Here is a 16,269-nt window from a genome sequence, read left to right on the forward strand (position 1 = left end):
CCCATCACTGTCTCTTCCTTCTTCTCCTTTATGTCTTTCTTCCTTACGTTTTCTCTTCTCTGCACCATCTCTTGTCCCTCTGTCATTCATATGCTGCCAGCCTAGCTATCCTGAATCTTCTCTTCCTGGTACAAAATTTTTTTCCTCCAGCACAGCCCTGGTCATAACCGTGTTTTTCTGTTATTCACAGAACTGGGGTCATATTAAACTCAACTCCCCTTTCTTGCCTTACATGGGTAGTGGAATGGATCTGTGCCAGATCCAAAACCCTCCTCACTACAATCCTCCTTGTTTCTTATTACTGCACAGCCCTGTTTATTGGGAATCAGTAGCTATCTTCCATAACTTGTGGTTATCCCCTATGAATTATGAGAATCATAATTCAGAGTCTACAACATTTTTGTGATGAACTGAGCCTCATAAACTATTTAGTACCCCTCAGGATGTGTTCCAAACTCTACATCATTTAAGTTCCTCTGTGAGTTTTGTGTTTGTTTTTGGAAGGTTGCATTTCCAACATAAATGCAAGATATTTATTCAGGTCATAAAATGTTTGAAAATGTACCATTTTAATAATGTCCTTTTTGCCTATTTATTAACAGATGACAACTTGAGAGATAAGCTGCTTGCTTTTACTTGGATTATTTTATTATCTTCCCAAGATTTTATTTCACTAATGATCGCACGTTACATTAGGCAATATACTATATCTGCTTCTGATTCCTACATGATTGGTTAGAATGGAAAATGAAAAGGGGATAATAGCAAAATCATCTAGATTTGCAATTGAAAGATGGTGAATTGCAAAGGTTTTCAGCAAAGCTCATATGGAAAGACACCAGAGGAGGTTTACATGCAGAATTTTAAAAAAGGAAATAAATAAAGGAAATCCATTAATGGTTCAGGACCTTGGACAGCAAAAAAGAGTTGCGAGAAAAACCTGCCACTCACTTATGTAAACCCGGGATGTTGGCGGTAGTGGGGATCCCTTCCTCTTTTTAAGAAAGAGCATTAATGAAAAACAGAAGTGAAACCCTTTCATATGCTAATATGTATAATTTTCCTGCAGCTATATAACAAGATCATTTCTTTTTTTTTTTTTTCTTTTGCAACACACTTTTTCTTGTACTGGTCCTTTCCATAACAAGAGTGATTTTCTATTCTCTCCTCATCTCTGAAGTAGGGCTGGTGCTAGCATTTTTGCTGTCCTGTGCAAACAATTACTGTGCTGCCCCCTCCTCATTTTTTTTAAACACAGAATGCCCCACCTCAATTAAATATGCAGAACACAGACTCACACCCTCACCAAATTCAGAATAAAGAGACTATAAACTATAAACAGAAACTGAACCAGAAACTACAAACTGCAACAAGCCAGACTCTGTATGCAATGCAGCAATGGAGAAACAGAAACATCATCAGTCTTCATAAATCATTCATCAAACAATAAAATCAAGGAATTTAAAATCAATCAAATTACTAAAGCCATACTTATAAAAAGAATATTTCCAATGATCTAAAAAATAGAATAACATCCAATAATTAAGAGTTCATACAAAATTTTAAAAATTTTCCAAACAACAATAAATTATTTCAAAATGGCAGACACAGACATCCAATAAGTAAAACTAATAAGGATGGAAAATTCACCATTCTCCATATCTGAAAACTTTTTATTTCCAATCAAACTGAGTAAAGCATGGATTAGTGAGGTGTTCCAGGTTCAAACCATGCACACTGGCATTCCGCCCAGTGGTTCTGACCTGGGGGACTATCTCACTGAGGTCTACACTGGGTGCTTCCTGAGGGGCATAATCACCTGTGTGCACACAGTGTTGCGGTCTGCTCCGCTTCCCCTCTCTCCTCGTTGACCGGCGCTTACCTTCGGGCCAGGGAACGCCGCGCTCACCACCCTCCGGCTCCCAGGGACGCGCATAGGCCCATGTGGCCTCCGCCATTTCCTTGCCCCGCTTGCAGTGGCCTCGCACGCGCGCGAGTATGGACTCTTTGGGCGCCCAGAACCCGAAAGCCGGGCTCCGCCCGCAGTGATGACGTCACCCGCCACCCAGATATAACCGGCACTCATACTCCTCTTCACCTTGCAACGAGATTCACTACAGTCCTGTAGCTCTGAGTTGCGTTTCTTGCTGTGTTTCCTGCCTGCCTTGACTTCGGTTCGTCCTGACTACGCCTTGCCTGCTGCCTGCTTTGACTTCGGTTCGTCCTGACTACGCCTTGCCTGCTGCCTGCCTTGACTTTGGTTCGTCCTGACTACGCCTTGCCTGCTGCCTGCCTTGACTTCAGTCCGTCCTGACTACGCCTTGCTCGCTGCCTGCTACCAGCCTTGTCCTCAGCATGGCCTGCTCTAGCGCCTGCCAGCAGCCTTGCTTCGCCACAACTCCGGACCCCACGTCAGGCGCCCCTTGCAACTACGCCTGTGAGATAGAGGTGTCTCTGCTGTCTCCTAAGTCCCAAGGTGCTGGAACCCTACGGGCCCCTCCTGGGGGGTTCCCGGTACCCGGGTGAAACTCTTGTCTTGAACTCTATTCTCTCTGAACTGTCTAGTTTCTTGTTGCTGCCTCTCTCACTAGCACCCAAGTCCCAAGATGCCAGAACCCTATAGGCCCCTCCTGGGGGGTTGCTAGGTGTCCGGTGAAGAACTTGTGCTAGCCCTGTTACCACTGGTTGTACCTGCTTCTCTGTTCCTGGACTCTCTCTCTCTCTCTCTCTGGGGTCTAAGTCCCAAGGTGCCAGAACCCTACGGGCTCCTCCTGGGGGGTCCTGGGTGCCCGGGTGAAGAGCTTGTGCCAGCCCCTGTCATCTGTGGACTTCCTGGTTCTCTGTTGCTGGACTCTCTCTCCGGGGCCCAAGTCCCAAGGTGCTGGAACCCTACGGGCTCCTCCTGGGGGGTCCTGCGTACCCGGGTGAAGATCCTGTATCAGACTCTATCGCTACTAAACATCCTTGCCCTCTGAGTCTTGGCTCCGCCTCCCGACCTACTCTGCCCCTCGGGGTGGGTTGGCCCAAGGGTCCACTATTCAGCCGCAGAACCCGGCCAGAACACACAGGATTACCTCTCAGGGGCTTACCCAATATAAACACACACAATTACTGAGATTTTACCTGGGGGCTTGAACCTAGGAGCTTATTCCCTACACAAAGAGCCACACACAAACTTTGATTCAGTACATCACGGTTCCAGGTACTTAGGCAAGTAAGTTTATTTGAGCAATAGAAGGATAGAACAAATAAAATCAGATCATATAGAAGAAGTATTGGTAGAAAAAGGTTACATGTTTCCAAAGGATCAGCCTGTGCTATTACATCCAGGAGCCAGCTTTCCTCTTGTTGAGGTTTTGCTAGGGAGTTAGCAATCTCTTCTGGGTTAGACTGCAGAGTTAGCAATCTGTTGGAAACCTGATGCTTGATGGAAGGAGCAGTCAGATAGGAGGAGCAACCTATAGAGAAAGCTCTGTATAGCGGGCTCCTGGAAAGGGAGGAGTCAGCAATCTTGTAGTGTCTCAAATATCATCTTGCTAAGGAGTAGCAATCTGTAATGAATCTTATATAGTTGTGGGTGGATCCCTGGGCCGATGGCAGATGACTATGCCCTCGGGAGGATACCCCGAGAGGGACCACCGACTAGGCTAGAGTATGGAGCAGGCACACATTAGTTCTTTTATTAAACAGGTTATTAGAAACCACCAGAGGTGGCAGTAGTGAGCTGATATGCCCGGCGGGGTTGGAGTCCCTCAGATACTGGAACAACGATCCCAGGATGGCTGAGCTGTTGAGAAACTGTAGAAAGTGAGTAGGCAGAGTAGGCAGAGTTCATGAACAGAACTAGATGACAAAACTCATGTAAGGTCTCAAGTAAGCTCAGGAGCTGGAAAGGATTAGGCCCCTCGAGGATGAGTACCTGGTTCCAGGGAAAGCTCTGAGAGAGCGATGGTAACTCACAATTGTTTGTAGCAGTGATAGCTTCCAGGCAGTAGAGAATCTTCAGAGTGTCCAGGAACATGGGCCCTCGAGGACATCTCCTTATCCACTAAAAATGCTTGTGAAAGCAGTGATGTTCCCTCCCTCTGATTTCTTATCAAATTTCAGGTGCAGCTGTGTGGCCTTCACGTTCACTCTTAGGCTTTAGTATAAGTTAATAACCATTGCTTTATCATCATACACCTAGTGGAATAACTAAATAAACAAACTCTTGCCTGTTCATAAGCATTTCACTAAAAAGTCATGGGATAGGAGGCTATGTCCTTTCGTGGATTACAAACTGGTTAAAAAACAGGAAACAGAGATTAGGATTAAATGATCAATTTTCTCAGTGGAAAAGGGTAAACAGTGGAGTGCCTCAGGGATATGTACTTGGACCGGTGCTTTTCAATATATATATATAAATGATCTGGAAAGGAAAACGACGAGTGAGGTTATCAAATTTGCGGATGATCCAAAATTATTCAGAGTAGTTAAATCACAAGCAGATTGTGATACTTTACAGGAGGACCTTGCAAGACTGGAAGATTGGGCATCCAAATGGCAAATGAAATTTAATGTGGACAAGTGCAAAGTGTTGCATATAGGGAAAAATAACCCTTGCTGTAGTTACACAATGTTAGCTCCTAATATGGAACCTACCACCCAGGAAAAAGATTTAGGCATCATAGTGGATAATACTTTAAAATCGTCGGCTCAGTGTGCTGCAGCAGTCAAAAAAGCAAACAGAATGTTAGGAATTATTAGGAAGGGAATGGTTAATAAAACGGAAAATGCATAATGCCTCTATATCACTCCATGGTGAGACCGCACCTTGAATACTGTGTACAATTCTGGTCGCCGCATCTCAAAAAAGATATAGTTGCAATGGAGAAGGTACAGAGAAGGGCAACCAAAATGATAAAGGGGGTGGAACATCTCCCCTATGAGGAAAGGCTGAAGAGGTTAGGGCTGTTCAGCTTGGAGAAGAGACGGCTGAGGGGGGATATGATAGAGGTCTTTAAGATCATGAGAGGTCTTGAACGAGTAGATGTGACTCAGTTATTTACACTTTCGAATAATGGAAGGACTAGTGGGCATTCCATGAAGTTAGCAAGTAGCACATTTAAAACTAATCATAGAAAATTATTTTTCACTCAATGCACAATAAAGCTCTGAAATTTGTTGCCAGAGGATGTGGTTAGTGCAGTTAGTATAGCTGGGTTCAAAAAAGGTTTGGATAAGTTCTTGGAGGAGAAGTCCATTAACGGTTATTAATCAAGTTTACTTAGGGAATAGCTACTGCTATTAATTGCATCAGTAGCATGGGATCTTCTTGGTGTTGGGTAATTGCCAGGTTCTTGTGGCCTGGTTTGGCCTCTGTTGAAAACAGGATGCTGGGCTTGATGGACCCTTGGTCTGACCCAGTATGGCAATTTCTTGTGTTCTTATGTTCTTAAGACAATAAACAGGAGTTCACTCAGAGGTTGGCCTGTGACTTTCAAACTAGTCTGTGTCTGGGTGAAAACTCTGAATCCATACGGCCTACCCTCTATATATAAATTCTCAGCAAAAGTGACTCCAACATAAGGCATTCACACACACACAAACAACCACAGACAGGCTCCCATACACACACAAACACCCCCACCCCAGACAGGTTCCCATTCACATACATACACACCCCAGACCAGGTTCCTATACACACACACACACACACACACACACACACACCAGAAGGTTCCCATACATTCACACACATCCCAGACAGGTTCCCATTCATACCCAGGAAGGTTCCACCCACTCACACACACACACAACCCTCCAGTCAGGCTCCCTTTCACATACCCCCCTCCCCCCCAACCCAAGTCAGGCTGTCATTCACACATATCACACCATTAGGTCAGCTCTCATTCACACACACACCATACCCCCATACCCAAGTAAGACTCATTCATACACACCACACCCTCATACCCCAGTAAGGCTCTCATTCATTCATTCACTCACACACACACACATACCAGTGGGAGCCATTCTGCTGCTCCTCTTCGTGTGCCAACCTTTGTGCTAATCAAACCACGCAAGCCTGGCGCTTCCTGTATGCTGATCTCGTGCATTGCAAGATCAGCATAGAAAACATGTTAGCTGCACGTGTTTTGAACAGCATGTGCCAACACCAAGAAGGAGTAGGAGAACGGGCTCTTTCTTCTTTCTTTGGCCGCTGGTGGGATAGAATCCACCAGCAGCCTCGCAGGCCTCCTCTTCTTCTGGACCACCAATGGGATGGGGTCTACTGTCAGCCTCACAGGCCTCTTTCTCCTCCAGACAGCTGATAGGATAGAGTCCATTAGCGGCCTCACAGGCCTCCTCTACTTCCGGTTCAACAGTGGGATGTGATCTACTGGAAGCTTCACAGGCCTCTTCCACTTCTCGGCCGCCAGTGGCACAGGTCCACTGGTGGCCTTGTGGGTTGCTTCTTCCGCCACCCCTCCGGGTGTGCTGTCCTGTGCAATTGCACAGTATGTACACCCAGTAGCGCTGAGGCTGCTCTGATGTTACCTATTATTTTTCCTGGAATCAGGTCACTGTCTCCCTTCTATCTCAAAAGGCGCCAGCACACGAGGAGGAACAGCAGAATGGCTCTCACCATGTGTGAATGTGTATGTGTGTGAATGAATGAACGAGAGCCTTACTGGGGTCTGGGGGTATGGTGTGTGTGAAAAAAATCAAGAAACATTCTCGTTATGGAGCTGCAGTACAATTATACAAAAAATATCTCTTTATTTTTTCACCTACAGATTATCTGGAGTACAATGCTGCCAGTATAAAGAGATAAAAGAGTCTTTGGCCCGTGTAATTCATCTCCAGTATAAATGAAATGATCCAGGAAATTCTTTCCCAGGGTCAGAGGCAAGGAATGATCTGAAAAGAGGTGTGACGAGTGAGGTGATCAAATTTGCAGATGACACAAAATTATTCAGAGTAATTAAATCACAAGCAGATTGTGATAAATTGCAGGAGAACCATGCAAGACAGGAAGATTGGGTGTCCATATGGCAGGTGAAATATAAGGTGGACAAGTGCAAGGTGATGCATATAGGGAAAAATATCACATGCTATAGTTACACTATGTTAGATTCCATTTTAGGAGTTATCAGCCAGGAAAAAGATCTGGGCATCATAGCTCATACTACATTGAAATCGTCAGCTCAGTGTGCCATGGTGCTCAAAAAAGCAAACAGAATTATAGACATTATTAGGAAGGGAATGGCAAATAAAACAGAGGGTGTTATAATGTCTCTGTATCACTCTATGGTGAGACCACACCTTGAATACTGTATGCAATTCTGGTCACCACATCTCAAAAAAGATATAGTTGCGATGGAGAAAATACAGAGAATGGTGACCAAAATTATAAAGGACATGGAATGGCTCCCCTATGAGGAGAGGCAAAAGAGATTAGGGCTGTTCAACTTGGAGAAGAGTCAGCTGAGGGGGGATATGAAAGAGGTTTATAAAATCATGAAAGGACTTGAATGAGTAAATGTGAAACAGTTATTTACTCGTTCGGATAATACAAAGACTAGGGGGCACTCCTTGAAGTTAGAAATCACATTTAAAACAAATTGGAGAAAATTATTTTTCACTCAATGCACAATTAACTCTGGAATTCATTGCCAGAGGATGTGGTAAAGGAAGCTAGAGTAGCTGGGTTTAAAAAAGGTTTGGATTAGTTCCTGGATGAGAAGTCCATAAACTGTTATCAGCAGAGAACAGCCACTACTTGTTGCCGGCATTAGTAGCATGGGATCTGTTTAATGTTTGGTTACTTGCCAGGTACTTGTGACTTGGATTTGCCACTGTTGGAGACAGGATACTGGGCTTGATAGACACTTGGTCTGACTTAGTATGGCATATTTTATGTTCTTATGTTTTTATGTGTACATGAGTAGCTCTGGCTGGGTCCTTCTCTGGTTGTTAGCAGTGACTGGAAATATGGAGTCTCCTGGCTGTTAGTATCCAAGGGATAGGGAGCCTCCTGCATTAAAAAGCATCTATGAAAACCTCAAGTTTTGCAAAAATCCTGTATGAACAAGTCCCAGTGGGTATGGTTATTCTTTTCTTCTGACTTACTTAACTCTTTACTTTGGTGATAGTATGCCACCTAGTGATGAATAATAAATTCTAACCGAACTGTCTCTCTCATTTGTGGGAGTAGTCCTCTTGTCACTACACTACAGTACATTCATGCCTAAGGACATACTTATTAATGAACAGAGAATCCTGAAGCCTGCTTGGACAGACTTTGCAAAGAAAGAAATCCAATAGGAACTCTGATCTTCGTTCTCTTCTAGAGAGCTATCCAATCTATATTAGTAGCAGCAATAACAGCTTGGAATAAATATCCATATAATCCTAAAACTGGACCTACTACGGAAAAGGAAACTACAGGTAATATTTTCTCTCTATCTTCCCTGATCTTTCATGTTGCTTTTCCTGTTTTGTTTTATCTATTGGGTTTCAATATTATAGCTCTACATAAATATTTATATATTGAAACATATACTATGCCATTAACTGAAAACAAATGTTGCTGTAAGCTAATATGTCTGAAATATAAGATTACCCTCCAAATATGAGCATTGTGATTAGTGTACATTAGTCAAAAACTGAATTAAGGAAAAGTAAAATTCTGCCATATATTGCTATTTTCTCCAACTGCTGTTAGTTACAGTGCTTTAATCTCATGTTATCGTTATTTCTTGTGCTGTTGTTGCTGTAGTTCTTATCGGGAGGAAGAAAATGGGCATTTCCCCTCAAGACAAGACAAGAAAAGAGCACAGCTATGGGGCTAGCTTCCATCGGGTTATCTATTATTTGGCTTAGAGTAACTATTGGGAAAGAACATAATAAAACATAGCAACACAGGGTTAAAACAAAAACTCATGGCTGTTTTATGTTGGCTCCCTGTACATAGGAATAGCGGGAGGGTGGGAGAGGGGAGGGTATGAGGATGGGTGGGGCGGGAGATGTTGGGGGGGGGAAGTTTGAAACGGAGAAAACTGAGCTCATTTTGGTATTTAGGGTATTACTTAAATGGCTGGGGCCCAGATGTTTTGAGTTGGTTTATAAAACTAAGAATGATTTTGTTGGTTCCATTTGTGTTCATAGAATCAGCTATGCATTTCTGTATGCATATAGTATGGATAGAAAGCTGTGAATGTTAGCAGAAATTGAGTTGTTAATGAATATGTTTGATCTTGAATAAAATACTTTAATTAAAAAAAAAAAAAAACTCAAGCAAAATAGATTGAACTCTCTTGAAACAATTCAAAGCACTCATTATAAAAACCTTGGACTACTAGGTAAGATTCAAGTTGCTGCCAGAATATTCCTGGTGGAAGAAAGCCAAAACTGATTTAATGCCTAAATGTAAACTGGCAGTCACCATCTCTCCTTTTGAGTGGCTTAGGCTTTTCCAATCATGATTTATGATGTACTACAAACTTGTTTGGAGGTTCCAGTTGGCCAGTACCAGGGCAAATGGCGAAGCTTTCGGTCCTCAATGTGGGACCAATCTTGATGTCGTTACCTCTTGCCTTTGATGGGGTAACTTTACCCTGTAAGGTTTGGCGCCAAACCCACGTGCCATGGGTGTCATGTGTAAGCAGGCACCCATGCCATGGCTGTTTCCCTTCCCCCACCCCTACCTTACTGCTGCTGAAGGGGGAAGGGTCAGGGAGGAGCTCAGCCCATGCCCAACATGCTGGCCACCATGTCCCTGGTCACCGCGGGTAATGTCTTCAACCCGCAATGATCAAAACTGTAAAAGGGGGGACTTAGTAGGCTGCCAGAACCAGCAGCCAATGCACTCACCGGGTGCCCTACAGGATTGTGAGGACCCCTCCTCATTTCTCTCCTGGGGGAAGGGGGACAGGGGGAATTGTCGCTGTTATTGGGGGGCATCACACCTGGGGACAGGATTTGGGAGGTAGGATAAAGAGCACAGGCAGTGGACAGTCCAACTTCTTTCTCCTTCCTTTTGGGAGCCACACTGGACTGCAGATCATAACAGGCACAAAGCCTGCCACATAGATGAGAAAAAAAGAAAAAGAAAATTGAATTTGAATTCTCTTGCTACAATCAGGGTTAACATTTATTATTGTTTATTTTCAGCAGTAGCAAATTCGGTTCCCCAGTGGCCTTCCTCCCTCACCCCAACATGTGGCTCTGGCTTTCACTTGAGCAGGCAACTCTTGCTGACTGTTGGCAGCCTCAGGTCCCTGGACAGGATCACCGAAATGTCTTGTTGATCCAACTCAGCAGCCCCAGCACCCCTCCCTCCCTCCCTCCCCCCACGTGTTGAGCAGAAAAAATGCCGTGGCTCATCAGGCTGCAAACCAGGCAGAAGCTGAAGAAGTGGAGCGGTAGCGTTTCTCTGCTGCAGGCTCGCAGGTTGGCACAGTGAGCATGCGAGGCAGGGAGAGGGGACATCGGGGAGGAGGTAGGGCAAGTCCACAGGGCTCAGGGGCTGGCTGACGCAGTGGGCAGGACTCCGGCTGGGGCAGGGACGGTTCCAGGTGGCAGAAGCAGTACGGACATTGCAGCCCTCCCAGAGAGAGGGCTGGCCTCAAAAAGAGGAAGTGGTAGGGAGTAATCACGTGTTCATGGCACTGCCACCTCTTTGGCCAGCTCACCAATTAAGAATCAGTGGATACCTGATAGGCCAGGGCAGGGGTGGGGTCCTTCTCGGGTACAGGGCTGGTACAGTCCCCCCCCCCCCCCTCCCCCAGCAGGTGTCCTCACATCTGCTTCTGGAGCCATAGGAGCGCCCTCTCTTCCAGGCATGTCCTGGACAGGGCCTTATGTTGTGGGAAAGCTGGGGGATGCTACCCATAATGCTACCCCCAAATCCAGGAGCATAGGCGCTACTGCACCTCAGCCAACGCTGGAACAGTTTGGCAATGCAGCTAAAGCAGCAGATAGCTGTACTTATGGCAAGCCCATCCCAGGAAGGAGGTGAGGCATCACAGCAGACTGCAACACCTGTGGGAGGTGAGTCAACAGCGGGGGCAGAAAGGCTGTGGAAAGTACAAACATGAAGCACATGCATAGGTACAGCAGGAGCTTATCTAAACTGGATGACTCCTCAGCCAGCAGTAGCTCATCTAGCTCTTCCAAGTCAGGATTTTCCACAGCTGGGGCAACATCAGGGCAGCTGGCAGCAACCCAACCCAAGACTAAACAGTTACAGAAGGGTAGCCCATGGTCCCTACGTCACGGCATTAAATGCAGGCAGTACGTGGATATCTTAACTTTGTTCGAAGGACACAGGAGCAGCAAAAAGAGTAAGAAGGAGGGCAAGGGGCATGATTCACCCACCTGCAATAAACAGGTGCCACAAAATATATTCAGTTGGGTGCGCTCTTTTGCCAGATTGGTAACAATAGCTACAAAAGCTGACTCCCCCCCCACACACACACACACACATGTATGCATTGTGATCGTATCTCAATACGATTATGAGTGCTCAGATAAACAATGAAGGCTTCATCTGGGTAAATTATGATAAGGCTTTTAAGGAAAAGATGGTGGATACTCTGGTGGTTCAAAACCGCGCCAAAACTGTCTTTTTTAAAACGCTGTGTTTAGTCTGACCGCCCGCCCTCCTTGCCGCTTAAGCTGTATGAATTCCTCAGCTGTCTTTAAGGTATGTGTTTTGGCGCCTTCAGATATACTCTGTACCATTAAATTGGTCCTTTCTTAATACCGATGTATTGTTGTTTCTTGTAGCTTTCGTTAACATTACAGACTGTCCCTCCCGACGCAGCCTTCGGGCGAAACACGGGGTCCGTGTCGGGGGACCCTGAAGCAGTCAATTACTTGTATATGTTTTGAAAGTTGGAGTGGCTCCCTTGAACATTTAAAAACTAAAATAAATACATTTTGGAAAAAGAAAGTATTGGACCTATATTGCTTCTTGCACTCCTTCTTGGATTGTATATTACTTGCTGAGTGCAGTTTGCTCCCTTCTTATATTTGGATACTCTGGAAATGTCATGGGGGGGGGGGGGGGGGGGATCATATGATGTGGACCTGTGGCTCATGCACATGATCTCTGGGCCCTCAACTGGACAAGACGTGAAAGACAACCCTTGCATTTTGAGGCCTGCCAGCGGTTCAACTGGGGTGGCTGCACAGCCTCAGAATGCAAGTACAAATATATACGCATAACTTGTGCATCTGGTGACCCGGTCAATAAGTGCCCCAAAAGTGGCGCATCCGGTTCCCTTTCCTGTGGCACCAAGTAGCAATGCAGTTTTCGTAAGAGACTCCATGCCTTTCGCTCAGGAGCTGATGGTATGCAGCTTGGCTGATTTCTCCATAAAGGAGGCAGTGGCTGCCTTGCTGTCCTGTTTCGGGGATGGTTTCAAAATACTATGCGCAAGTCTGCCGGCCACACATTCAGTTCCCAATGCCCAGTTTGATCACTGCTTTTTCAGTGTGATTAGAGATAAATTGACCTTTGAGCTGGCTTTGGAGCATATTGCAGGACCTTTTCTCACTAGGCTTTCTACCACACCCTTGGCAATAGTGCACAAAAAGGAGTCTGGCACGTACCGGCTGATTCACAACCTCTCAATTTCGAAAGGTCTGTTGGTTAATGATTTCATCCCAAATGAATGGTGCACTGTGCAATATGCCTCATTTGACAGCGCTGTAGACGTGCTCAGGCAGAGCAGAGTTGGTTCCTGAATGGCCAAGGTAGATATAGAGTCCCCACTCCAGCTACTCCCTCTTCACCCAGATTTCCTCTCCATGCTTGGCTTTCAGTTTGAGGGTGTATTCTATTTTGACCAATGCATGCCTATGGGTGGCTCTATATCCTGTACCTTCTTGCAATTGTTTAGTACATTTCTGCATTGGGAGACTGTTCATCATGTGCGGATGAGAACATTGTCCATTACTTGGATCGTTTCCTATTTGTAAGGACCGATGCATCTCGGTCTTTTCATGACCTGCTATTCCAATTCCAGGTATTAGCTTCTGAATTTGGTGTTGCTTTGGCCACAGACAAACTCAACCAAGCACCTCACTTTCTTAGGCATTGAGCTTTACTCCACATCTATGGTGTCTAGACTACTGCAGAACAAATTGGCCATTTGGTCAGTCACACTTTTCTGTGTAGGTTAACTCCAGCAACTGTAGGGATTAGTGGGGACCACCATTGGGTAAGAGTATCCATGAAGATGCAGGATGACTTTGCCATCTGGGAAGCTTTAAGAACATAAGAAATTGCCATACTGGGTCAGACCAAGGTTCCATCAAGCCCAGCATCCTGTTTCCAACAGTGGCCAATCCAGGCTACAATTACCTGGTAACTACCCAAACACTAAATAGATCCATGCTACTGATGCCAGTAATACATCAATACAAGGGAATGCTTGTGCTATGGTGTTGCTTCTGTACGGTGGCTCTATTAAAGGACAACCAATTGGTGGGTGTCCTTGTCTTTCACCCCGTCTATTTTTCTTTATTCTTTATTATCCAGGTTTAGTGATAAATCAATTTTTCTTTATCAATTTTTTCTTAAGCTATTTTCATAAAAACCCCAGTTCCCCCGTTCGCTGAGGCAACCTAGGGCAAGCAGACGCGAACCCATGAGAAGAAATAGAGACGGATGCCTCGATAAGTATTTATTTACAATCAATGGGTCGCCTCAGCGAACGGGGGAACTGGGGTTTTTATGAAAATAGCTTAAGAAAAAATTGATAAAGAAAAATTGATTTATCACTAAACCTGGATAATAAAGAATAAAGAAAAATAGACGGGGCGAAAGACAAGGACACCCACCAATTGGTTGTCCTTTAATAGAGCCACCGTACAGAAGCAACACCATAGCACAAGCATTCCCTTGTATTGATGTATGTTGGAGAATTATTACTGAAGGGAAGAGGTTGGTTGATGTATACTGATGCCAGTAATAGCAGGGCTATGCTCCAAGTCAGCTTGATTAATAGCAGGTAATGGACTTCTCCTCCAAGAACTTATCCAAACCTTTTTTAAATCCAGCTACACTAACTGCACTAACCACATCCAACAAATGACAGAGTCCAGTTGTGCACTAAGTAACAAAGAACTTTCTCTGATTAGTTTTAAATGTGCTACTTGCTAACTTCATGGAGTAACTCCTAGTCTCTAGAATATGCAAATTATCTCATGCATATTCATTGTGGATATCCTGAAACCCTAACTGGCTGTGGGGTCCCCAGGACAGGTTTGGGAAGCTGAGGCCTATTTAACTCCACTTGTATATTGGCTCCAGGTATTTGTATCTGTTTTAATGGCTCTGAGTTGGGGTACAGACCTGTATTTCCACAGACTACAAAAAACTTTTTTTTCTGTTTCATGTATATACACACACGCACAGTCATACTGCACATTCAGAGATTACAGAGAGTGTCAGCTCTAAATTCTAGCCTAGTCTCTTCCTCCTCCAATGTCACAATTTCTACCTCTCTGTTCCTGATCCTCCTTCCTCTTACTCCCTTCCTCTCCTTCTTGCCTTTTTATTATTTTTCTGTCCTCCATAGCTATACCTTTTCCCATCACTGACTCTTCCTTCTGTTTTCTCTTCTCTGCACCACCTCTTGTCACTCTGTCATTCATATGCTGCCAGCCTAGCCACCCTGAATCTTCTCTTCCTGGTCCAATAGTTTCTCCTCCAACACAGCCCTGGTCATAACTGTGTTTTTTTCAGTTAGTAACAGAATTGGGGTCATACTAACCTCAACTCCCCTATCTTGCCTTACATGCATAGTGGAATGGATCTGTGCCAGATCCAAAACCCTCCTCACTACAATCCTCCTCGTTTCTTCTATCTGCAAAACCCTGTTAATTGGGAATCAGTAGCTATCTTCAATAACTTCTCATAGTCCCCCCATGCATAATGGGAATCATAGTTCAGAGTCTGCAATTTGTTTGGTGATGAACTGTGCCTCATAAACTATTTAATACTCCTCACAATGTTTTCCAGACTCTACATGGTTTAAGTTTCTTTGTGCTTTTTGTGTGTTTGCTTTTGGAAGGTTGTATTTACATCTTAAATGCAAGATATTTATTAAGTTCATAAAATGTTTGGAGGTTTTATCATGCCAATGATGTCCTCTTTGCCTACTTATTAACAGATGACAGCCTGAGAGATAAGCTGCTTGCTTTTACTTGGATTCTTTTATTACCTTCCCAGGACTTTATTTCAATAATGATCGCACGTTACATCGGGCAATATACTGTATCTGCTCCTGAGACCTACATGATTGGGTAGACTGCAATATGAAAGGGTATAATAGCAAAATCTAGATTAATCATCTAGAGCAAAAGTATTTGAACTGGATTTGCTCTTGAAAGATGGCGAATTGCAAAAGGTTTTCAGCAAAGCTCACGTAGAAAGTCACAAGAGGAAATTTACATGTGGCATAAAAATAAATAAATAAATAAATAAAACAAATCCACTGATGGTTCAGGACCTTTGACAGCAAAAGGGAGCAGAGACAAAAAGATGGCAAGTACAGCAGATTGCCAGCCACAGCCACCCAATTATGTAACCCCAGGATGTTGGAGATAGTGGGGAGCCTTTTCCTTTTTAAGAGAGAGCATTAATGTAAAAACCAAAGTGACTTCCTTCCATAGGTTAATATGTATAATTGTCTTACAGCTGCATAGCAAGGTCTTTGCTTCTGTTTGTTTTTGTTTTTTTTTCCTTTCTGCATCACATTTTTCCTTCTACTGGTCCTGTCCATAACAAGATTGATTTCCTGTTCTTTCCTCATCTCTGATGTTACCTGTCCTTTTGTCTGGAGTCAATCAGGTCATTGTCTCCCTCCCTTCTCAACACATAATAAGAGAATGAGTACTAAAAAGCGTCTCTCTTCTTTTTCACTTGAAGATTCTCTGGAGTACTATGCTGCCCGGGTAGAGAGAAAAGGGAGATGTTGGCCTGTTTAATTCATTCCCAGTACAACGTAAATGAGCCCGAAACATCTTCCCAAGGATCGGAGGCAGGAAGCACAAGAATAGCTCTGGCTGGTTCCTTCTCTAGCTGTTAGTGGGGACTGACTGGGAATATGGAGCCTTCTGGCTGCTAGTATCCAAGAGATAGGGAATCTCCTGCATTAAAAAGCATCTATGAAACTCTCAAGCTTTGCAAAAATCCTGTATAGACCAGCCCTGATGGGTATGGGCTATTCTTTTCTTCTGGCTTACTTTGGTGACCATGTGCCCTCTAGT

The 16,269-nt window shown here is 44.3% G+C and overlaps 1 protein-coding gene across 1 annotated transcript in view; it reads right to left on the bottom strand.

Annotated features, from left to right (window-relative positions):
• Positions 1-16,269, bottom strand: part of LOC115094109 (putative nuclease HARBI1) — a 54,435-nt gene that overhangs the window by 18,216 nt on the left and 19,950 nt on the right. The window contains exon 2 of the mRNA XM_029606820.1: positions 9,859-10,066. Within this exon, the coding sequence (XP_029462680.1) occupies positions 9,859-10,066 (208 nt within the window). The remainder of the gene's footprint in view (positions 1-9,858; positions 10,067-16,269) is intronic.

The sequence above is a fragment of the Rhinatrema bivittatum genome, chromosome 1 (genome assembly GCF_901001135.1).
Source record: "Rhinatrema bivittatum chromosome 1, aRhiBiv1.1, whole genome shotgun sequence".
NCBI lineage: Eukaryota > Metazoa > Chordata > Amphibia > Gymnophiona > Rhinatrematidae > Rhinatrema > Rhinatrema bivittatum.